Source organism: Macrobrachium rosenbergii, chromosome 2 (assembly GCF_040412425.1).
Source record: "Macrobrachium rosenbergii isolate ZJJX-2024 chromosome 2, ASM4041242v1, whole genome shotgun sequence".
NCBI classification, from domain to species: Eukaryota; Metazoa; Arthropoda; class Malacostraca; order Decapoda; family Palaemonidae; genus Macrobrachium; species Macrobrachium rosenbergii.
Genome location: NC_089742.1, coordinates 54,653,482 through 54,679,334, shown reverse-complemented (window position 1 = coordinate 54,679,334; position 25,853 = coordinate 54,653,482). Strand labels below are relative to the sequence as shown.

General features: G+C 38.3%; 1 protein-coding gene across 3 annotated transcripts; it reads right to left on the bottom strand.

Annotated features, from left to right (window-relative positions):
* Window positions 1-1,272: 1,272 nt before the first annotated feature.
* On the bottom strand, window positions 1,273-25,754 carry LOC136847089 (vesicle-trafficking protein SEC22a-like). 3 transcript variants are annotated; one of them, XM_067118403.1, is made up of 7 exons: window positions 25,423-25,754; window positions 20,596-20,775; window positions 17,452-17,615; window positions 7,623-7,865; window positions 6,252-6,376; window positions 4,344-4,412; window positions 1,273-2,675 (listed from the first exon to the last, which is right to left on the bottom strand). In XM_067118403.1, exons 3-7 carry the CDS (start codon window positions 17,606-17,608, stop codon window positions 2,475-2,477), a joined length of 795 nt encoding a protein of 264 aa, XP_066974504.1. In that variant the 5' UTR covers window positions 17,609-17,615; window positions 20,596-20,775; window positions 25,423-25,754; the 3' UTR covers window positions 1,273-2,474. The 3 variants fall into 3 exon arrangements, with proteins under 3 accessions (XP_066974504.1, XP_066974511.1, XP_066974494.1); XM_067118410.1 differs by having other exon boundaries at window positions 20,514-20,775; window positions 25,423-25,714; XM_067118393.1 differs by having other exon boundaries at window positions 20,691-20,775; window positions 25,423-25,542.
* Window positions 25,755-25,853: the final 99 nt, after the last annotated feature.

Sequence of the window (25,853 nt, the reverse complement as noted above, 5' to 3'; positions counted from 1 at the left end):
GCTGTCTGTTTTGGCACAAAACTTTTATTTTCCGAGGAATGCTCTAGCCACTGAATTTCATCTTTGGCCCTTTAATACTTTCTTGTTTTTGCTGGGATGTCATAGATTTCACAGTCTTTATGTTATTCTACATTTGAATGGAGTTTAATTTGGTCTTTTTAACTAACATTTCATCTTCAGTGTCCTGCACATCATTCACTGTATCTTGTTTAGTTACTCTGACATTGATATTATCTAAGGTTTTCATTGGTCGGTAGCTTTCTGTTTTTTGCTAGTGATTTACAGCAACAATTTTCCTTTGATTTTTTTAATAAAAGATATTTTCTAGCTAGATAACTGGTTAATGAACATTTTTTATGTTTTTCTATGAAGGTATTTTCTTATGAACTCCTAATACCAGAAATCTTGACTGGTTTTCATTCCCACAAAGATAATCATACTGAATCAATGTTGGGTCTTATCCGAGTTTTCCTTCTCTTTTTGGGTTTGTAAATTTATGTGACTTTGTGCTACTGGAAGTGTCTCTGAACTTGACTCTCCATACCTATCATGAAGCTACACTTAAACAACAGATGGATGCTTTTTTCACAGGTCTCCCTTGGGCTCATATTGAGACACAGTATAAAGATACACACACACAATACTCACATAATGCCTTGAGGTTTATCAGTCTGTCAAGATCAAACCCCATATTAAGAGAGGAGCTTGATATTAGACTTAATCCTCATTTGACCACATCAGCTACTTGAATTCTATGAGTGAAGCAGTAAATCATCCAACCTCACCCTGCGTCATGTTTTATGAGTGATCAAAATTATATCCAAAGCTACCTAAAGGTCAATCGCAATTGGGTAAGGAGAAAAAAAATTAAAGGTAGAAACCTCTCTTATTTAGTTTAGAGAAACTACTCAGGGCTAAGTTTTAAGTCACTCCAAAGCAATTGGTTTCTAAAAGCCCCACACCTAATGACAAGTTGCTACGAGTCTAAGGGCAGAACAACAGAAATGCTCATTACAAGACAGGCCACAGTGAAGCATGTCCTAGTAAAATAATGGTAAGTTATCTGCATTATTAATTTAATTAGAAACTATATGTAAATTTTTGTTTTCCAATCCTATATGAGCATTTAGTAACCTTGTCTATACATCTTTCCTTTCAGCTAAATATCATCATAGCTTGATGACAAAAGGTGACCGTTGCTGTAGGGCACAGACTTGTCCCTATAAACAACAGAACTCTCAATAAAAAGAGGAACCTGAGCTATAAATAGGCAAAGGAGGACTGATTTATTTATAGTTATCATACCAATGCTGACAATTTCAGTTGTGTGGAGAATACATATACTGTATAAAAAGTTACAAATTTGTTTGGTTTTCTAAAAATAATTATATTAACCTCCTATTATAAAACATATTAAAAAATGTAAGCAATCTTTTCATAAAACAGGTAAAAAACTTTTAATTTTAAAAATGCAACACTCTATAATACTAATGGATACCTGGTGGTTTTAAGACCCAAGTTCTTCTATGGAGATAGAGTGAATGAAGTCATCATTTTTTTCTCATTTTGTACCAGTTTATTCATCCAGTACGTATTATTTAATAACCATCAATAAAACAAGGTTATCTGATGATAACCACAGCAAGTAAGTAAACAAGTACTGTACATCAGTACTTTAGCTTCTGTTTAGTTACCTTTCAGTTTTAAAAATCAACAGATAGTATTTTTCAGTCATAATTTGCTATAGATTATAACCACTATCACAGAAACCATTAAAAAGACCACTGAGCCACAATAATAATTGTATACCCTCATAAAGATTGTCCAATGAATTTTTTCTAGTGAGAGGTTTTAATCCAAGTAAGAAAAAGACAAAGAGGGATTGATTACGTGGGAAGACAAAAGGGAGCAAATAAAAATGATAAGGCAGCAAGCAATGCACCTCAGGTAGAAGAGGATGCTATACAAAAACCTTCCTTTACACTTGCCTACAGTGCACCATAGAATGCATACAGTAGTGTGTGTGGCATCCATAACCACAAACCACAGAGAATTAAGATGACTGATGAGCCTCTCACTACAACAAAATCCATGTAATTCAAGCACAATGTATTTATCCCTGTATTTAGCCCCAAGTTCCTACTCCTAAAGAAAACGTAAGCAATGTGATGTCACTTCACTTGCATACTACAACCATTCATAGGGAGGAAAGTAAAGTTAATGAAGCAATACAAAATACATATGTGTATGTATATGTGGAAGAATGCATTTACCCCTTATATATTATTTTCCCATAATTCAAAGAGGGAGATAATTTTGGGATCTGCTAATCATTAAAAGATAAAGAATTATTTGAAACTTGACAAAAATATTAAATTGAAAATCCTCATCAACTAAAATTGACAGTATAGTAGAAAACTTTTAACTATCTGTCATTTTTAAATGATATTTGCTATATAAACGGTGAAAAATCTTCAAATATGAAATCTTGGCAATTTTTTCTCAAAAGGTCTATGAAAAGTTGCGATAGCAAGAGATAACGAAATTACTAAATAAATAAAACAAATCCAAGCTTCCCGTACATCTAAAAGCAATCCATTCATCAAGAAAATGAACATAAAACTAAATATTGTTTGAAGTTTTCTGTATCTGTGGTATTTCCTCAGAGATCGAATCTGAAACACAAAAAAAATGCTAGGGTTAAAAGAATTCACAGTAGAAGTGTCTACGTTCCTCACTGAGGAAACATATTGCCTCAAGAAGCCACTGATTTTTCTTAAAAATACAAAACTAAAATGTTAAGGTTACTGATATAGACACTATACAGTACAGATATGTAAAATCATATTTGTTTTGATATTTGTTAAACTTTAAATACCTATTCAATTTTAAGAAACATTTAGATTTTTGCATGACCAGAGAAATTATGTTTGAAAGTATAGTACATAATTTTGGACAGATTCTCTTGGTTCTCTCCTGTGTTCAATTAAGCTTTGTTGAGTAAGAATTTGCTCTAATATGCACACTTTCGGTGTGACTGTATTGGACTGATTTTTGGCATGGCTTCTGGTGCTGTAAATATGAACCTTCGATTGTTTGTTTACTTTTAATTCTGTATTTTAGAACATTTGCATAACATCATAAAAAGGGAAACTTACTGAGAAAGACATTTCTCCTTAGATCTGCCCATAAAGGAGAGCAGCATATACAAACAACTGTTGCAAGAAAGCTGGCAATTTCCACTCTAAAAACATCAAGTTAACCTGTAATAAAATTGCAGTGTGCACAATGCAGTTTTATTAGCTGTATTACTACAAGCACTTTGCATGCTAACATATAAGTAACCTGCTTGGATTATTTCCTTAATTTTTTTGCAAAAAGGGCACAGTGGAATTGCCAAACTGAATTACCTAACCAGGTGAAAACTGAACATCATGCACTAATAATTCTATTTGGCAATACCACTCTAATGTTGAAACTACCTAAAAATAAAATGAGGGAAATAACATGCCAAGTGACTGCAAACAAACAAAACTGCATTATATAAACTGCAAATTGGTCAAACTCGGGTTTAACATGATCTCATTAGAGTGAAAACTGGCACACTTTTTGCAACAGTTGACTGTTAGTGTAGTTCAATTGAGTGCTAATTAACAGAAAGATATTAAGGAGAACTGTCTTTCTCAGTAAGTTTTTTTTTATTTTCTTATGTTAATGTTCTACAATACAAAATTAAGCACACTGGCAACTGAAGGTTCAAATTTGCAGGACCAGGAGCAATATCAAGCAATGAATAATCAATGCAGTACAGTTACTTACATAGAAATTTAATAGAGCAAAATCTTACTCACAATTCTGATTTGGAATTTAAATAATGTCAAACACTGCAGTTACCTTATGTATAATTATCATCTTATTTAATTTTTTAATCAAACTTTTAGTCTTTTTCTCAGTGCTCATAGGCAAGCCATTAAACTATTGTCTGACTATTATTTACTGTACATTTGTACAGTTCTCTTTTTCATTCACTCTAAGGTTCAATACTTCCAAACTCATGGTAAAATCACTCGGTTAACAGCAAGCAACATTTAACCCCTTGCCCCATAGAGCATTGGTTATTATGTACAGTGCTCAACCAAGAAGCTTCACTTGGTACCATCTCCGATTAAAAATGCTAACACATATACCCACTCACTATGTGATCATGGGTGAGTATCTTTCAGTCTTCAAAACAGTGCAGGAAAAAGTGCAACAAGCAGGACTTCTGTCCCTCATACCTCAACAAATTCAAGATCTGAGTCAATACTTTGAAACACTTCAAAAATAACAACTTTCAAACTAACCTGCAAAAGAAGGATGACCATTTCAGTCAAAAAGTAAATGCCATGCCAAGGAGATGGACCATCAATATCCTGAAAAAAACTTAGAATTATTTAAGCTACACAGACACTGATAGGCTACACAACAGATGAATAGAATTACGGAATAGTTACCCTATGTGAGTATTTCCAAAGCATTGGGCAATACAGTACTGTACTATGACTGTGGTCTCCATTTGATACGCTACACCAATCACTAAAAAGTATGAATCACGGGGGTACATAGGGGGAATTTCCAGAAAAATAATGACTTTGTGTTTATAAATATATTTAACTGTTGCATATTTCTATTAGAGATACATACTTTACTTATGTTAAATCACTACTTAGGAGGGAGAAGAACCAGTAGTTCTTCCACTTTCTCAGTCTGGTTGAAGATAAACAGAAGCTGGTAATTACGACCATTAACTTATATATAGTAGCTCAGTGTTACTTGTAAATCCTCTGAGGTGCATACTGTATTAAAATCAAATAGAAGTTCCATAATGAAAGTCTATGACTCTGTGCTGTGATTTTTGACATCACAAGAAGTTTTCATGTTTTGTGAGGAAAGGTTTTGCTCCCAGTGACTAAAAGTATGGTTAAGGCAGTTCTTTATATATAACTTTTGAAATTGTGCTGGCTAAACCTCTGCATCTCTATCTGTGTGTAACTATAAATATACCAGAAATTAGTATGCTTAAGGATTTTTCTCTCTCTAAATTTATTCCCATTTATTTCTTTAGATCTCCTTTTGTCTGTGACATTAACTCTGCTATCGTCCTATTCTACTAATCATACATAAGCTTCAACTGGTTTTATCAACATTAATATTAGTTTCTTAATGGGCTGCCCATTGCTTACTCTCAAGACCCCTAGCTAGTTTCTACCTATTTCTCCACTGACTCATCCACAGAATTGTTATGTTATGTTCCTCATTAGATGGGTTCATATTGTACTCGGCTAGCACTCTCCTGGGCCCGCGTTCGACTCTCCGGCCGGCCAATGAAGAATTAGAGGAATTTATTTCTGGTGATAGAAGTTCATTTCTCGGTATAATGTGGTTCGGATTCCACAATAAGCTGTAGGTCCCGTTGCTAGGTAACCAATTGGTTCTTGGCCATGTAAAATAAGTCTAATCCTTCAGGCCAGCCCTAGGAGAGTTGTTAATCAGCTCAGTGGTCTGGTTAAACTAAGGTATACTTATTTAACAGAATTGTTACGCTTGATGACAATGAATTTTATCTCTTTAACCAACATTTTGATTATTGGCATTGCTCCACACTTGTCTAAAAACATTTCTACAAGTTGAAAGTAGCAAATGTAGGCCTATGATGCTACAAAACTATTGGCATCTATGTCTAATACACAAGACAATTATTATTTTGTTTTCATTCCTCAGAGGACTCGACCACAATCTTATCCGTACTGTCTTCTAGATACACTTTGATTTCCACAGCAGGACAGCTACGTCATTTCTTGCTAATACTTAAGTACTATTTCACCCACTCTTCCACAGAAGATGATAGAGAGAGTGCCTCCTCCTCTATGACAGGTAAATTTAAGCAGCCATGCTTCCACTCTTCATATTTAGTTATTGAATTTTTAGTTCCCTTTACAAACAAGCACTGGAATTCTTTCCCATCATTTTTCCTTGATTCTTTGATTTCTATGATCTTCCTTCTTTTAAGAAGCAGACCCACTGCTTCTGCTGGGCTTGCTTCCCCTCCTGACTCTTGTTTTCTTTACCCATCAGGCTTGGCTATGGGATATGTAAGAGTATTAAGATCCCAATCATACTAACCTTAAAATAGAGAAAAAGCCTCTACAATTAGGAGAGCCAACTTGTACATTGATCTACCTCTAAATTTTGCAGCTGACAAGTATACATACCTCTAAGTTAGACATACTGATGGCAACAGCTCCTCTGTATGTGTCAAGCATTATGCAAGGTACAGAAAGTAAGATTGCAACCCACCCATACCAAGGAATGGGGCGTAATCTCAGCGTTACACCAACTGTTGAAAAGAAAAGTACAAACTCAATTACAGTCACTTTTCAGCACATCCCAGATTCCAACTCAGAATCAGAATGAATTAATTCATTATTTGAATTTTATTTATGACCTCAAAAACACTTTCATTACTTCCCTGAATAGTTTCCATGGACTAATAATAATATTTCCAGACACACTTATTCTAAGTCCAAACGACAAAAGAACCAGAAATAGAATGACTGTATGAAAATGCACACCTGTTAATAACTACACAGCTCTTTATTATTAATAATTAATTTTCATTCATATTCACCTTCTGTTCACCATTAATTTTATTTTTTGCACAACTGCACTTTGTACATACAATACAAATTAACACCTTACATAACCTTTAATTTCATTTTGATAAGTCCACAGAATACTGAATAAATTTATAAAGTAAATAAAAACGACAATTCTACTTGGGTGGTTAGAAAAACACCCCTAATAGGGGTTGATCCCAATGCCTTACTAATGCTGTCACTAAGATGCTTTGCTTCAGAATGGAGACATCTGTATGTAATCAAGACTGCAGAAAGGGAGATCTTGGTACATACAGTATAAGGAAATGGTTTATATATACCTCAAAATTTTTTTTCAAATATTTTAAGATTTTTATACAAGACAAACCACTGCCTTTGCTGTTTATCTAATTGGGTGGGAAGGTGATTACTCAGGTCATGCATTATGTATTACAAACCTAGTAAGTCCTACCTAGAAGCTGAGAGGTTGACCGTCCCAGCAATATATTATAGATACCGAATAAGTAAAAAACTGTTTTGGAAACAGACAAGGAGTTTATAATTCTTAAAAAATATGTAAATGTATGATCAAAAGGGAAAGATTAAAAGTGATACAACTATTTTATCATCATTTGCTAATTTTTCAAGTGAAGTTTAATCTTACATGATTTTCAAAGGAAGTATCAGAAGAACTAACTTGAACATAACCATCCCAAAGAGCATCTATAATGATCTGGGTTAATAACAGACTTCAAATTTCACTGACAATATCTCAAAACATTTCACTATACAGTAATCTTGATATTTCCTAGCACTTCATGCATAAGACTGAGAAACAATGATGTTTGCCAAATCGGACAATTTAGCTAGCCATTTATTTGCAAAGGTAAGACAGAAAACCCACGCAATTAAAAGCTACTGCAAGATGCCTTAAAACATGAAAGGTACGAATAAAGCTAATGCATTCCAGTTACCCAATTACTTTACCTGTTGTGTTATCTTTGCCAAGAACACCATTGGATAGACTTCCATTAGGGATATTTACAGGTGTATGTGGGACAGATGACGATGGTCTTGGAAGTGACGATAAGGGAGGAGGTTCCAAGTTACTCATTTTGATATAAGTGGGAGGATGTAAGTTTAAATCTGTACTCATATCAGCCAGATTCAAACGAGCCGCAATTGCTCTTGCACTATTATACTTATGTCTTGTTCTTTGTAGGAAGCTATCTGCACACAAAGAAAAATAAAACAAAATAATGTTAAATATTCTAATATACAGTAAAAGATATAACCCAGCATGTGTAGGAATACTACTGCCACTCTTCCCTTTCAAAGTATCAAATGCATATTTAAACTACAAGTGAAATATTCAAATTCCAAAGTAAATACAAAATCAATTATATATAGTGGCAAATTCTAATTAATCCTCTCAGCTTTGAAGACACCATTTTCTTGACATTATGATTCTCTCCAATTTATGTATTCTATGTATTCTCTTCATAATGGCTGCAAAATGTTCAATACCACACAAAACACTTGGTGCTATGGACATTTTTAAAAGCACTTCCTAAATAGGTTCTAATTTTTGCCAACTTACTTATTGACTTAATCCTTGACCTAGTTAAGTCACTAGTGGTAAGCCACTTTCTAAGAAAGGAGACCATTTAATTTTATGACCCTCTCTCACAAACAGCATTTTAATTTTACATACAATTACTGTTTTCTGCAGCACCTGAAATCGTGCACTGTAAGTTTTAAAACAAACTTAACAATTTCTAATTCTTTTTACTTAAGCTATTATATGCAGGTATGAATATTTGCAGACCATTCCAAAACTTACTATCAAATGTGTACCGCTGTAGTGATAACATATTGTGGTGCGAGTGAACTGATCCACTGAAGGGCAGCCTCAGTCACACAACTAACTAATTAAACTACAAGCAACAACTATTGTCATGCCACAATTGTCCATAAATGGTAAAGAAAAACTTTATTATAAAATAATAGTATAAAAAGGAAAATGAAGTTTTCATAATAAAACTAATATTGTAATACCTACCTGAACACCTGAATTAGCCCTGGTTACCCACCAGCCCGAACTATCCCCATAACTTTGTTTACCCAAGGGAGTTCCCTGAAGTACCGTTGGCAACACTGCTACCAGTCCCAGCCGCGCAAGGCCGGGTTCCCCAATTGCTTATCACTAATCAAATTGAAGTGGGGAGGAGGGGGGGAATCATTCAGGTGTTCAGGTAGGTATTACAATATTAGTTTTATTATGAAAACTTCATATTGCAATACACCCCCTGAACACCTGAATTAGCCTGATTAACAAAATTTTATGGAGGTGGGATCAATCTAATTTCAGCCCGACCTGCCAAACGGGACAGCAGGAACTCATTATTCACCTACTTTGCCTATATGCAAGTGTTCTCACCTTGTTATCTACTCGGCAGGAGAGAATGCCTGGAGAGAGTACCCTCAGCGTCAGTCTCGAGTCTCGGTACTGTCTGAGTCGAGCTACCTCTGATGGTAATCAAGCCTCATGGATAGAGGGTAGCAAAACTAACCTACCATGTGGCTAATCAAAGCCTCTCATGTGTAGCAGAGAACGACGACCTCCCATGTGGCTAGTCAAAGCACTCTCATGTATGGAGGGGACGATGAACCTCCCATGTGGCTAATCAAAGCACTCTCATGTATGGAGGGGTGCATCAACCTCCCATGTGGCTATTGTAGTCTCACATGTATGGAGGAAAAGTTGAATGTGCAGTCTCTTCGGTCTTCGCAGTATGATGTAGCCGACACCTGTACAGAAGAGGGGGGGGGGTGAAGAAAATTCCTATCAATCTGGCTCAGTCTATTTACATCGTGTTAATAACCTACCTAGTGTTTACCTATGGCTCCTGATTAACTCGAATTCCCGATTCCTAGCCTATCTTGAAACCTAACCTAACTTCCCTCCACTCGATCCTATTCTACCTATAATATCGTGTTGGCTGCCACAAACGGACCGAGCGAGTAACCCTTCTCCGACGAAAATTGGATGTCTCTGAGGTAAAAGGTAGTAAAGACCGACACTGATTTCCAAGTGGCTGCTTCTAGGATTGTCAACACCGAATAATTCTTAAGGAAGGCCGACGATGTCGCCATTCCTCTAATGCTCTGTGCCTTTGGACGGGCAGACAAAGTTGAAGGTTCCGAAGAAGAAGAAGAGTCCTGTGAAGCTTGTTGAATAACTTCCCGCAGAGAAAAACTGATTGCGTACTTAGAGATCGAATGTGAAGAGCATTTAGGAGAGACGAATAACGTTCTCGGGCGAGGCAAAAGTTTTTCGGTCCGAGACAGGTAGGCTTTTAAAGCCCTCACTGGGCATAACAACATTTCAGCAGCGTCACCACCTAAGAAGTCTTCTAAGGATGTGACTTTAAATGCTCTAGGTAACGGATTTGTTTCCGATTCTGACTTCGCCACGAATTCTGGTAAATATGAAAGAAAAATATCGTTTCCCGAGAACGAGACTGTCCTGGATACCGCTCGAATCTCTCCGACTCTCTTGGCCGTAGCCAACGCAACTAGAAAAAGGACTTTCTTAGTTAATTGCCTTAGGGGCAAAGACTCTAACGGTTTGAAGGCTGCCGATTTTAGGAAATTCAATACAACCGCTAAATCCCACGAAGGGGCCCGAAGCGGAAGAATAGGGCACTCTATTTTAAAAGACTTTAACAGGTCATAGAGAATCTTACTGGATGAAAGTTCCTGAATATGAAAACGGAACGTACTGCTTAACATTGACCTGTATCCAGCAATTATTGAGAAGGAAAGTTTCTTCTCTCTTCTTAAAAATAGAAGAAGTCTGCTACTTTCGCAACTGTTGGGCGCGAAACAGAATGACCTTGTTTCTGGCACCATACGCGATACATTGCCCACTTGGCCTGGTATAACTTCCTCGTTGAATCCCTTAGGCAGAGAGACAGTTGTTTAGCCACTGCTTTAGAGAGTCCCGCATAATGGGCCGCTCGCTGGATAGTCTCCACGCAGCTAGCTTTAGTTAGCACGCGAGGTTCCGGTGGAAGGGTGGAAGGCGGCTGTCAGGACTTCCTCTGAGTGAATACTGAACATCTGTTAACAGGTCTGGGAGGTCCGAAACCAAGGTCTTTGGGCCAAACGGGCAGACTAATGTCATCTGAGTGTTTCTTTTGCAGTTTCTGAGTTTCTTTGCTAACACTTCCTATCATCCCGAAGGAGGAAAAGCATAGACTCTGTAAATTGTCCCACACGCAACATTGTGTCTGTCCCGCAGGACATGGGTCGGCCATCGAGAAGTAAACTGGAAGGCGATGATCCGGTGGCGAAAGATCTACCGTCGGGTGGCCATTTCTGAGCAGAAGTTGTACCGCCTGCACTAATGTCCATTCTCTCCGAATTTCTTGAGATCGACTCAGAGCGCCCGCCACACTGAGCTTCCCCGACATCTAACTGGGGAATGAGCTAAACTGTGTGTTCTTCGTGACCAATGGAGAACTCTCTGTGCACATCGCTCAGCACCCGTGTGACTCGTTCCCCTCTCTTTTTGAGATAAGATACTGTTGTAACGCTTGTCGCAGAACAACGCTACTGTCTGTTGCTTACTTGTTCTGCAAAAGTGATTCAGCCTCTTCTACTGCTCTAATTCTCTGAAATTTATGGACTCCTCCCATCCAGATCCTCCAAAGGTCCTGAGCCTGAGATCGCCTCTCCAGGGCTGCACCTCCCACCTGATCAGAGTGCATCCGCGTACAGATGTACGTCTGGAAGGGGGGAGTCCAACCTTACGCCGGTGGTCAGATGTTGTTCTTCTGACCATCACCGAAGATCCTTCAGGCAAGAATCGTCCCAGACTATTAGCGCGTTCTCTTCCCGAAGTCCCAGCGATTCCCTGAGACACCTCTGTGGAGAACGATCCGAGACGAGACCCTGGAACAAGAAGGGATAAGGAGGCCATCCGGCTTTTCCATAAGCTCACAGGTTGCAATTTGCTTGACATAAAAGTTTCCAGTTGGCTTAAAATTGCTAGAATTTGCTCTTCTGTCGGGAAAGCCTTCAAATGACGCGTCTGAATCGTCATTCCCAGGTATGTTTTTACCTGAGTTGGGAAAAGAGAACTTTGTTCAGTTAGTTTCTTAAGTGCCTAACCTGCATGTTCAATAGAAAATCCGCTTCTGCAGAGCTTCGCTCTCTGACGGCTTGAATCAACCAGTCGTCGAGGTATCTCCTCATTCGGAATCCCCGACGATGCATCATGTCCAAAACAGGAGACATCACCCTCGTGAATACCTGAGGTGCTGTGGTCAGGCCGAAGCAGAGGACTTTGAACTGGAATGTTCCAGTTGGACCCAAGAAGCGAAGGAACTTCCGAGATTCCTGATGAATTGGAATCTGGAGATAAGCGTCCTTGAGGTCCACTGAAATCATCCAGTCTTCCCCTCCAACCGATCGCAGCATCGACTGTGTTTGCCATGAAACTCGTTGAAGTTACAAACTTGCTGAGACCTGGAGAGGTCTATGATCAGTCTCCAAGATCCTCCTGCTTTGGGGGCCACAAAGATCCGGCTGTAGAACCCTGGGGAAGGAGGAGAGGGCTCTAAGGCTCCCTTCTCTAAAAGGGCTTGAATCTCTGCCGCCAAAGCGCCGAACTAGAAGGTTTGGCAACAAATCGTACTCTTTTTGGAGAACTTCCCGGCGATTTAGAGCGAGAGCGCTTCGAAGGCGAGGACATTCTAGCCCCTTTTGGAGATCTAGCAGTAGCTGCAACCCTGATCATTACCTGTTGTGATTCCATAGCCGATGTAGACGAAACGAGGTCGATCATAGCCGACACGTCTTCCTCTCTGAACAGACTGCTGCTGAGCGCCAACGGAGCCCTCAGCAGTGCCCTCTTGTGGATGTCTGGAAAATGAGGTGGCAGATGATTGAGGTAGAAGTCCCTCCCTCTTCTTCCCTGTGCTGCAGTGCATCCTGCAGAGACGTTTAGCCTGGTGTGCAAGTCCCATGGACACTGACGTGATGAGGTTGTCAAAGAGGGGTTGTGTCAGGATGGAGAATAACCGCCCTGTTTGAGGAATCCCATCAGACCGGATAACATCCACATAGTATGTGAAAGCGCCTCCGACTGATTGCGGAAGGTGTCTTCTAATATACTGGCTTCCCTGGCTGAGATAGCTACGAGACGGTTCGATGATGGAACCCGAGATAGGAGTGCCTCTACCGATTCGTTTAACGGCACCCTAACCCCCGCAGAAGGATTACCCGCTACCCGATAGAAGCCCTTCCGAATAGGAAGCAAAGCTGAATCCTGCTTACCCAAACCTACTACTACTGCTAACCTATTGTCAGCCTCCCTCAAAGCCTGCTCGACCCTGCCAAACCAGACCAGATTCTTTGGTGATTACGTTACAATCGGTTTCGTTGCATAAAGCGACTCAAACATCGCTTGGTTTTGCTGTATTGGTTCCTCCTGATCCTTAGACTGCGGATACAGCGATTGAATAAAGTCCAACATCCTTTTATATTCGGACTCATTGGCCGAAGGAAGACTAGCCTCCGGTATCTGATCCTCTTCTTCGCAGGAACAGTCTTTGTCGAAATGGTCTGGCCGAGCCGAAACAGGAAAAGAGACAGGTTGACCCCTAACAAACGTAGTATCTGATGATTCGGAACCAAATACCCCTGGGTGTGCCATACGGACACCCGACGAATCATTCTGAAAGTCCCTGGGATTTGTCGAAAAAGGTTGCACAAAACCCGCACCCGCTAAAGATGATGACAGAACACCTGGGTCGGTCACACCTGGACGGACAACACCCACTCCTGAGAGCGGAGAGACCGCAACACCCACACCGCGCAAACCCGAATGTAGTAGGGTCGCATGAGACTGGGGGTCCGGAACAGAAGGTCCCGTACTTAGAGAGGACGAGGAAAAAGGTACCCGATTATCCGATATCAAACCCGAACCTACAAGACCCGCTTTAGCCGGAAGGACAGAGGAAACTGTCTGAAAATTTGAAAAGGGAGGAACCAAAGGAGGAAGGAAAGAAGAAGAAGCCACACTCTGAGTTACTACCGGAACTCCCGTCGATGATGTTGGGCAAGTAGAGAACGTTCCCAATGGTCCCGAACTCGAAAGGTTTTCGAAGGGAAGATTACGAGGTACCAACCCACGGAAAAGGGAGAAGTAAATACTACACATGCTAGGTACCAGAGGAATAGCGGAAACTATCGGAACCGCAGGATTAAGGGCTGTGGCAAGCGCACCGCCAGCTGCCGCAGAAACAATGTTAGAAACCTGCGCTGGTACAGAATTCGCCATAGAAGGTACGGAAGACACACCCACTAAAGGCATAGATGCCGGATGAGCTACTGAGGTACCCGGAAAGTTCCCCAAAAGGTGGCTAGAAAAAGAAGGCTGAGAAAAAGTAGTAGAAGAGGGTTTGGAAGCCTTAGAGGATATGGAGAAAACTGGGGTTACGGAAGAGGCCATAGATTTTAGAGAAAGAAAATATACAGATTCCTGTCCTCCTGATAATCCTGCAATACATTTGTGAATTCTGGAAATTCTTTATTACATGTCTATGGATATCCGAAAAACCTAAGTTGAAACATCATACCCTTCGAAAGCCTGGGCAATTAGCATTATATTCTGCTACATTTAATGTCTTATCAAATGTATCATCGCCAGCCAAGGAGAATCTGTCCCCCGAAGGAAAAGGCACTTTAGAAGGGGAAGGGAAAACTTCCGACCTTCCCGAACCTGGAAGACTTACTACTGCTGCTGCATCTTCCTCAACCAATAGCAACATTTTGTTGCAAAGAGACTGCAGCCGGAAACAGGACCGCTGTTGGATCTAAGAGAGATTCCGGAGCCTTAGTTACACCTGATCCCGAAAAAGGCTGCACCTTCAACTTCTCCCCTACACTTTTTGCTACCTCACTATCCCTATCCGTCTGTGTCAAACCTAAATCTAGATTCACCTCTGGACTTACTGCTAATGGAAGAAAGGGGGAAATCTGCTACTAACACTGCCTGCTCCGCTCCTTGGGGGCCGGCAGATCCTACCTTCGAGGTTTGTGGTTCTCCATGACCCCCGGCACCCGTTAGGGCTGGTTCTGGAACAGGCAGGGGAGCTGAAAAAGAACGGTTAGTTTCTGTTTCCCTATTGTCTACCTTCTGTTCTTTAAAACCTGATAATTTGTTCATAAACTAGCAAATAAATTTGTCATACTAGCTGATAATTTATCTTCTAGTTTCCTAAATAACTCCGTCTCTATAGTCTCTTTATCTAAGTTCTGAGCATCTGCAGCTGGTTCCCTACGTTTGCTCTTAGACGCTAATGACTTCCTATGCTTAACATACACTTCCATCTGCTCCTTTGACCATGATTTGCATTCGTCACATCTCAGTGTTAAGCTACATTGTACCTTCCTACGTTACAATACAAACTGGAATAGTCTGTCGTGGTTTGAGGGTACTCATCCGCTTGCAAGCTGTGCACAATCGGTGAGTTGCAGTGTCTCCAGCCGATGGGGTGTCGGTTGCAGAAGTTGCAGTCGAAGTTGAAGCCGTTGTGCTGTCCAAGGAAGTCGTCTTCTTATCTAATTTATCCATCGTGAGTCCAAAATACGAGCCAGAATCAGATGGGAGAGAAAATCCAAAGCCAAGCAACTGATCAATCCAGGAGAAAAGGGTGAAAATTCCGGTCCAAGTCGTAATCCAAAATCAAAAGGTCAGTATATGGGGGTCGGGCTAATAACCAAAAATTCGCCTGAAGCAGGTAACATCCATGCAGCAAGGCGAACAGAAAGCAATTGGGGAACCCGGCCTTGCACGGCTGGGACTGGTAGCAGTGTTGCCAACGGTACTTCAGGGAACTCATCTTGAAAAGATTTCCTGTAAGGGTTGGTAACGCTGACAGCTAATTACCCAATTATTGGGTAAACAAAGTTATGGGGATAGTTTGGGCTGGTGGGTAACCAGGGCTAATTCAGGTGTTCAGGAGGTGTATTGCAATATGAAGTTTTATCTTATCCAGTTCACAAGCATAGATGTACACATTCACTACATTCATAAATAAATACCATAAAAATTTTTCCAAATACTCCAGCTTCTCTTTGCTGAAACTGATAAGTCTTCATGGCATTGTAGAGAAATCCCTCCCTCTCATCTGTAGCCTTTAGTCAAGAAGTTAAAAAAAAAAGAAATCTATCAAGTACAAATGATCCTTGACACAGTAAGAGAATGGACTAAAACATAAGAAAAAGCTTTATAATAATGGTATATGAATAGGTGGAAGAAATGTTTAAAGGGTGGAAGAGTGGAATTTAGAGGAGAGAACTGAAAACCATCATAAGATCATGAGCAAATGAAGCTTATGGTGACTATACAAAAACAAACATCATATACCATTATTTTGACAGGTTTAGTCTATCATGTGAAATACTGAAGAAACCAATTTAAAAATGATGGAAACTTGTAATTTCAAGGTACATATATATTACATATTGAGGCACATGCTTCTAAGGTTGGAGCAACCTGCCCATGGGCTGATGTGTTGCAATGCTCCTGGAACCAAGATTTACATGCTACTCAGCTCTGGTTTAGTGGTAAACATTAGTGTTAATGGGGGAACAGGTGCCAGCAGTCAATTTTGACGGTATTTTCTTAATAATATTAACAGTAATTTCATCTAATAAATATATCATCAAAAGTATAAATCATGTGCTCTAGCTTGTGGGAGTGGTTGTAGCAAATCCCCAAAACTATGATACTGCAACAAATTTTGATATACTACTTCATATTCACATAGCCATATGCCATACCAGGCTATAGAATAAATTCAATAATTATTAGTTTTTTCTTCTTCTGTTTGTTCAGAGCTCAGCCTGTCCTCCTAATTTCAAAAATGCTACGAGTATATTTAGATACTTTTCTAAGATGAACTTCAGTACGACACTTGGTATTAAGCTTCCCTATAACTACTGTTTTGACCTCAAACTGCAAAGCTGTGTGTAAAATTGAAAAGGATGTAACTATGCTACCTTAATCTACCCAAGTTGTTGGTGTGTTGTGCCAGATTTTGTATGTTCATGGGCTTCCGCGGCGGATGTTGCTACCATCTTGTAATTCAGATGGTACTTATTTCCATACTTTGAAAGCTGTACATAGCATAAACATCTAGTAATAAACTGTATTCAATTATGTACATATTCACGAGTCTTAGGCACAACCCTAACCCATCATGTTGCACTAAGCCAAAGATCCAGCCTAGCTTTACAGTACAAGCATACATTATCTTTATTACTTTAATGCCTGTCAATCCACTGAGTTCAGCCCAGTACACATAAGACACTCAAGGTTTATGAAAGAGGATATTTGCTGTTTGAGCTTAACCTTCTCCTAAGTTTTGTGCAGATAGAAATCATAATCAGGTCCATGTTAATCCAGCAATGAACTTAATTGGAGTGTAAAAATATAGGCACAGTAGTAACTTTTACAAGTCATAGATACAAACAGTAGTCCTATGCTGAGATCTGTTCTCCGTCTTCTACCTACGTGCATATGCATATATTTGAAGGGTGTCTATCACCCCGTGGGAGTATTACACTTTCAATACTTGTAAATTCATGGTTATCTGTTTCCTTTAGTAATAGGCAATGGTTTGTATTTCATAAGAAATACTTTTTGTAGCACTGAATGCTACAAAAGATATTTCTTTTGAAATAAAATGTAAAAGAAAGCAGGTTAATTATTATCTAATACCAACAACAAATCTCTTACCAAATTCAATAAATGCATATGGTCTTCTGACTGACTTGACAACGGAGGCTGTGTAAAGGATATTGAATTCCTTCATAAGTTCATCAAGGAAACTAAATGCCAATATATGAGGGTACTTTGGTTCACATACAACCATGTAAGCTGTGCAGTCATCCATGACACAACTGAAAGAATAAAACAAAGTTTCTAATTAAATCGTGGTATTCTTGCACTAGAATTTTCTGAACAATTGTGACAATAAAATTCAATGAAAACTTGTGACTTTTTACACAGTTTCTTCCAGCATACAAATATTAGATTTCTTAAGACTACTGTATACACTGTAAATCAACTTCAATATGCAAATATAGGATATAGAATAAACTCTTACTAAATCACACATACCCAAGTTGGAATCAATATCAAGTCAAAACTCAATATTTTGGCCAGATGCCTTACATAAGATGGAAGATATTCAGTACACGAAACACTGAACTGTAGGAGACATATCACCACATCCAGGATAAGTACTTTGGCATAAGGACTGACAAAAAAGCACGCAACCAGTACTGTATATATAATCTGGACACTTGTGTATCAGTGAAAGTGTGCATGATCTTCACATCCAAATATACCCTGCATGGTACGGGGATACACATGTCCAACTGTATTGTTTATACGACACAACATTGTGTGAAGTGTACTGTATATACATTTGAGTACCATTAGTATTTTCAGACAGGGTTTGTTTATTTAGCTCAGGTGTGCTAAGAATGTGGTGATAACCCCAGAAAAATGTCTAAGAGGTGTCAGTAGGATGTTCATTAATGGGATTATTTCACATTACCATCTCTGAACACAGGGTTCTAGAAACCCCAGGGGATTCTTCCTCTTATTACCCTATTGCTGAAGGTAAACAGCAATATAAACAGGTTTTTCTTTGTAGGAGGTATACACTGGGATACAACGGTAATAGGAGAACAACTACTGTGAGGGAGGGGTCATAACAACAAAATCTTCTGGTTGCATTGTCAACAGAATGTACCCATTCAAAAACAACTGTCATGAAAGCAGTAACTGGTGTCATTAGTGGACTGGAGGAATATGCAGTTGGTAGCACATCAGGTATATTGTCTGAAGGAGTAACCAGCATAGCACTAAGAGGCTTGTTTATCCTAAGAAATCCTACATGGAAAAAAAAATAGGGGTCCTATTTTAAAATCTTAATACTACAGTAATTACAACCAGAACTACGTGACAGTGAAAACTGGAGGCAAGAGAGCAATGATCATGTAGTCTATCAAATGGAGAGCAAGAGCAAGACTCGGAAATACAGGGACAGACTAAGATCCTTAAGTTAGCAAAAGGAGATGGAGGAGAAAAATAGATATGCATAATTCATTAGGGAATTAGTAAAGTACTAATAACTTGGCTACTGGACAGGAATCTAACAAAAATTGATACAATCTAAGTGACAGCCAAGGAAAGGCAAGTGGAAGTGGATACAGGAGTAAGCAGAGGAATACGAAAGGGTGATGGATAAAGTGGAAGATGAAATTTAGAAGCATCAGTAAAAAAATTAATGTCTGAAAGATGAATTAAGTACATAATATGATAATGTAACTGTGGCCTCTGAATAGCATTGGGCCAGCTTGGGAAGATGAGTAAATGAGGAAGAGAGCAGGTTAAGGAACCAATGATGACCAAAAAGTGCTATCTTTATCATCCAAGTGTGACCTTTAGAGAAGATCTATTTTCACTGAAACATTTCTCAGTTTTTGGCCAGGGCCAGCACACACGGCACACAAGATTTCTTACAATGAATGCCCCTGCAGTTTGAAAAAATGTGAAGATCTGTTTGAACAGGCTATCTAAAGCAATGGTCCGTATGCATGACAAAATTTTATCCAAAAAATTGTGCTAAATGGGTTTATTACTGTTTGTTTACCTGTTAAATCAACCTCGAAACATACCACTCTAGAAGTCAAAACTTTCCACAAGTCAGACACAAAAAATTCAGTTAAAGAACAATCTTTAAATCAATTACGTGGTATTATGATAATGTTGTTTTCCATCATGACCAATTTTAAAAGAAAATATCATATCAACCTGTACTTCGTGTAAATAATGTTACATTCAAGTCATAATTACTCAGCCACCCTATCATCCAATGTGAATGATTTTTGGCACCAAGTATTACCAAAACTCCCTTCAGTTAACATTAAACGCCTAACATAAATCTGAAAACGAGTAAAATGGGGAAGGCAAAAATTAATGCTAAAATATTAAAAATATTCTGCACAAACCATATTCTGTTCAGTCTATGCACAATTGTCAATATTTCCACCTTCCCTAGGAAGATAAAGAGCTATCACCTCCAGTGACATCAAGTGACACTAGGGGTTAGTAGGTGGTACAGTACTGACTGGGTGGAAAGTGGAGAGGAGGCAACACTTCTGGACAATAAGAGATGAAGAAAGAATTGGTTTTAAAGATAATAAAACTGTCATCTGCCAGTGGTGCTAGTGAGTGTTAAAACTGACCATTTTCACTGAATTCACTGGCATCCTTAAACAGTGAAATGGCATCCAATAGAAACTGGATGTCTGTTTAACACTTAGAAGTATCTTCCTCTACTCAGTCACCATCAATTCTTTGTCAGTCAACATCTCAACAAAAAACCTGTGAAATCACAGGATGTATTCAAGTCACATCTTCCTCCAGAATGTTCAGTAAAGAAGGCTGGACCTTCCCCAACACATCAGTGATGGAGCAGAATGCATCTTAAATGATGAAGGTCCTCTGATCGTCCTTGCCTTTTTTGTAAGGACTAGCTCTGAGGAACTCTCATTACTCCAAGTTGCTCACAAAGACCTTGAAAACTGTGATGAAATCTGCCATTTGGTTCACAAGCTAGAACAGGGAGGTAGTGCTAGGAGGCAAATGCAGTCATCCATAGACTTAAAAATAAATTAACTACAAATGTAATTCTGGCCTTACCCTTAACTTTACTTTACATTTATCATTTAATTCAAGAGATTGACATGCAAAATGTATTACATGTAAAAGGAAGCCTAACATACCCTCTAAATAATGTAGCTGATAAGAATGTAAGTCTGATAAGTTGCAGGGTTATGTAACACCAATTTATTTTCTAATACATACTGTATTGAAAGATCATCACACTGAAGACAAACACGTTTTCCAAACTTTTGTAGTTGTTTGCTTATTAACTTGATACACCTTTTTCCTTCTCTTACTCTTTGATCTGCATCACTGGCAAAGTCTGTTGTGGCTGATAATGGAGTTCCATCTGCTGCTCTTACCAAGGTGGTATATAATCATCTGTGAAGTAGAAAGTAAAACATTAACCCTCTGAGAAAAAATTATTGAAAACTGGCGAATGCATTAACATAATGCACTGCATGAAAATTAAAACTATCTTCCAGTGAAATATGCAGATCTTCTGTCAGGTTGAAAAACTTTTCCAAATATGAAATGCTGTCAAGAGATTTAAAACAGAGAGTTGCACAACCAAGAAAATTACAAAAAATTTAGTGTCTTCCAAATGAACAGTGTCATATAGTAATAAAAACTGTCCATAGATAACAACTAACATTAGCAAATTTTTTACAACTCTGTTTCATAGATACACACCATTTGTTTCCAAAACAAACACACAACTTTATGGTAACTTATCTTCAGTGGTGCAATTTTCAGAAAGAGAGTTCTGACTTCTGCCTGTTCCAGTCTGTGTCCCAGTCCTTAGCCTATCTACTGGTGGAAATAGTTATTACAGTACCTGCATGTCTGGTCTGGTGTTAGTTAACACTAGCAATCTTACTCCCCAATACGTATTTCGTTCATTACTTGCTTCATATTTATGTTTATTCAGCTAATTTATTATCACCTTCTTCACTGTAAATACTAATACATTTCTCTTATCTTGGTGTTAGCACCTTTCCTTAATACATTTCTCTTATCTTGGTGTTAGCACCTTTCCTTAATTTTCCCCTTTTTAAAGTGAAAATTTCCTTCTGGACTGGATCACCTGTCATAAGTGCTTGGACCTACTGGCTGTTGACTTTACAGCATTTGTCTTTGAATAGCTGATCATCTTGCCCATTTTCTGCTACATCTAGCCACTGAGAGAGTTAATTATCATTGCACAGCCTTGTCTAGACTTTTTGATTAATGTATTCATGTGTTTGGTTAGTTTTTGTAAAGTGGGTATTTTGTTTCTTCTTGTTTTCTTTGACAAGAAAAAAACACTGTATCTGGATGTACTGTGTTGGTCCCGAAATGTAACATCACTGAAGAAATAATTGATTTTAAATATAAAATTAAATTTTTAGACTAGACTCGGATGACGAAGTCTAACTAGGGCAAAATGGTATTCTGTTGAAGTAGTCGTTTTTGGTCAGAGACCTCTAGCACATGTATTGGACAATGTTGACACTTACTGGCATTGCTAATATAGCAAATGGAATCTAAGGATGCTGTCAATTCTTACCAGCGTGTTACACACATTGCCCCTGTAATATGTCCAGAACAAAAATCTAAAACTGTTGTTCCACTTATTAGGTATTGCCACTCGCATTTACTTATTGTTATAATGTGATGATCATTATAATTTTATTTTAATCATGTTCAAGTGACTACTGTATCATTTTTCATGTAAAATGTTGTAAAACTAGTCCTGTGACAGCTGTGAAAAACAACAATTGGTTACCAGTGTGCATGGAATTTGCCTGAAATAGATTTTAAGAGAATGGGGAAATGCCTGAGAGAAAGGCACCTCCAATATTTATCTATAATAATAATTCCAAATAGATCCTGTTCTCCCCAGGGTGACAGAAGGGAATCTGGGAATTCTGAAGGCTTCTGGGAATTCTGGGGGCTTCTGGGACTTCCAAAGGCTTCAAGATAATCTTCAGGCTCTGTAGCCTTTGCATTTCTTGCATAATACTAAAGAACAGAGTTTTATGGAAAAGAAATTTGAGACGAAAGGCTTCGGAGATTTCTTTGGGGGAAGCCCACGTTCTTGGAGATGAATTCCGGATGCTTTTGGGGCTTCCAAAGGTTTCAAGACGATCTCCAGGCTCAGAAGCCGTTGGATTTTTTTATGGAGAAGGAATGGGATTTGGTCCTTCCTGGAGATGAAAGGTTTTGAAGATTTCTTCAAAAGAAACAGATCAGACTGGAGCTGAAGACAGTTTCACAGGATCCTGGAGTCTTTAAGAATTTAGATGACGTTATAATCCAATGGACATTTCTCCAAGAAGGTTTCAGGAGCTGAAGACTGCTACAAAGACTGCCCTCCTGCCCTGCACAGCGTAGTGTGCACCAACTTGCTAGTTTTTAATCATAAAATATGAAAACAATGTGAAAATTCTTTTATTCAAGAGTCTCCAAGCCAAATTAATCTTAATACATGAACACCCATGTCTAATGGAAATAACTATCAAAATCACCAAAATCATATCAAAGCATGCTAAAAAATGTACTCTACATATGTACCTAATTATGGGTTTAAAAGTAACATTTGTAATGTTATAAACAACCCATACAATGTGAGAGTTGAGGTTAGTCACATCAACCAACTTGCATTACAGCATCTTCAAGTTTGCTGCAGGCCTTGTTTTATATAAACAATATAAAATACAAGGATAGTTTTAGGACTTTGTATTGATATTTGAATTTCTCAAATTATGAAATTTATTTTCTCTATTTTAGTGCTCTTTACAGAAAAATCCAGTATTTCTTATTTATACTTAGAAGCAAAATAACACTCTTCATTTGACTAATTACAATAAAGGAAAACTTTTAAAATAAAAACTGGGAGATTTAAATTCACAACCATTATCTGTGTTGAAATAAGATGGACTCACGGTAAGGAGCTTTGACAATCTGAGATGAAAAAGGGTTTATGGTCCCTTAATGACATAAGCAGCAGTTTTTTAAATAACCATTCTTACCCGAGATGGCAATCGGAGATGGTTGATGAATGACTAAGATAATAACCTTTAAAAACTGTGTATGTTAATAATTTATTGGTTACTAAGTCATTTTATTTAATCTAATCATCAATTAGCTTAATTTTCTCAACGCATTCTCCATTGGAATGATGTTTGGCACCACTCATAAACAGTACTGACCAAGCTTCAACCCTCATGCTACAGTAGCTTGAGTATAGGATATTTCAATTTCTTGTCAAATGCATGAACCACAGAACAAGAATACAATTTGACATCCTGAGACTAAGTAAAAGAGGAGTTACTGCCATAGCTTGATAAAAATCTAAGCACTACTGAAATTTGCAAAAGACCTTAAGTATTCTGCATCCTTTCCTAATATATTGCACATTTTCAACCAGCCCTCAACATAAAACAACAAGGGGATCCCAATGGAAACTAAAGTTTTGAGAATGGGGAGTCAAAAAATGAGTCAATTGTGCAACTGAAAAGGTCTAAAATGCACAAACCACATATGCAGTCAGGAAAACACTTGGTTCATGTCTATAATTAGTACAATCATAATACATTACAATTTACCTTCTCTAACCTCACCTAACCTTGGGTGCCAGGCTCTTACCTAACCCGGGACTGATGGGCAAAAGCCTCCAACCCCTGAACCCCAACAAATCCCCACCTAACCTGGCCTAAGGTACCAAAAGTCAATAAGTAAAATAAATGGGTTACTTCGGCCAAATGAAAAATAATTTTTGTTCTGGTACTTTTAACATAAAAATCAATTTAATTTTAATTACCTGCAAACAATATGGATTGGAACTGGGATATAAAATTTTGAAATTACAAGCACTGGGACCTATAAGGTCATTCAGTGCTGAAAATAATGTTGAAACCATTGTTAAGAGAGGGTGGAAAGCACGATGGACGAAAGAGGATATTAACAGAGGTATAGTAAAAGGAATAAAATGTTGAAGCTAGAGGCAAAAGGGATGCTAAAAAGAACCTTAAGTAAGGCCTACAGTGCACTGCGTGAGGTGCACTGGGGGCGCTAACCCCCTATAGGATGCAAATGGTAGGTACTTTTTAAGTAACATATGCAAAAAAGCTTGTACAAATGTTCATGAACACCACATTTATAAGCAGCTGCTATTATCACATCCTAAATAATGACCAAGAAATTACGGAACACTTCGGAAATAACAACAAAGGACATGGAAGATGATGCAAGTCTTCATATTCCTATCAGTAAATACATGACTTTTTGTTTAATTGCCCCATATTTATTTATGGATAAAAAAGACAAAATGACCATCATCCAATCAATTGTGATAAAGAATTTAGTATTGACACAAAATTAAATTCACAATATTACCATAATTTTCACTTTATATTCATAAAAATGCCTTTTAAGATTGACATTTAACCTTCACCTGCCTAAAAAACATTGGTCATTCAAGAATTACTTTACTATTTCACTTAAAAGTTCGATCAACTTAAAACTATTCAATAAATCATTAATTGCTCTTATTACCTACAGGACAAATAGATTATACAACCACTATATAATTCTGGTCCAATTAGGATAGAAAATTAAACTAAAATAACCAGCAAAAAACCTGCTTTTTAATAAAGTGCTATTAACTTTCCATGAGAAAATCACTGCAATCATCATCATCAAACCCGTGATGCTATGGTTGCATACTAACGTGCTGACTGGAAATCATGTTATCATAACAGCCAATAGTTACCAAAAACGTCCTGAAGCAATGTTTACACCATAAGGCTACAATTTCATAAATTAATTAATGCTAAAAAAAATCGTCATGCCTACCCAACTACAGGGTTGGCCGGAACGTTATAGGCATTTGGCTGGCGTACCCTATACTTCACCCACCAGCCTAAGGCTTAGGCTAGGCCAAAACTTCGACAACATTACGGAATGGATATATTAACTTGACTTTAATTCCACAACTAGTTTCATCTGTGCGTTACAGGTCTGTCCACCCCAGGTCAATGTTACCTTAACTTATATAGAGAAAATATCGCAGCCGTATGTATGGTGGTCTCGTAAGAAGACAGGTGAGCAGCGATCAGCTGACGAAGACTTCAACCTTGTTTATTTACCATCGGGCGATGTCGTGTCAACGGGAGCGTTCCTTTCGCTCGCCAGTGCGAAGAAACGGAAACGTTTCTTCTGAAATCCTGTTTATTTCGTGTGCTTTTAATGGGAAGTTTGAATGTGAGCAAATAATTATTTTGGTCCATCGCCGATTTATATTTAACAAAATGTGCGTTACGATATTACAAAAGACATTTGAGGAACAATGGAGAAATCCGACATTTACTTTTCATAGTCTAACCAGGTGCTCTTTGACAAGTGGGTAGGTTACTTCATTAAGGGACAGTAGCTGTAGATAATGACTGAAAATAGCCTAATGACTGTTTACAGGT

Bases quoted from the DNA above. Each gene is read 5' to 3' on its own strand.
- LOC136847089 (XM_067118393.1), bottom strand. From the start codon at position 20,743: ATGGAACTCCATTATCAGCCACAACAGACTTTGCCAGTGATGCAGATC. The intron at 6,377-7,622 runs GTAAAGTAATTG...TCTTTTCAACAG, and splicing joins TGGCAAAGATAACACAACAG to TTGGTGTAACGCTGAGATTA. The intron at 2,676-4,343 runs GTTAGTTTGAAA...TTTGTGTTTCAG, and splicing joins TGGTCATCCTTCTTTTGCAG to ATTCGATCTCTGAGGAAATA.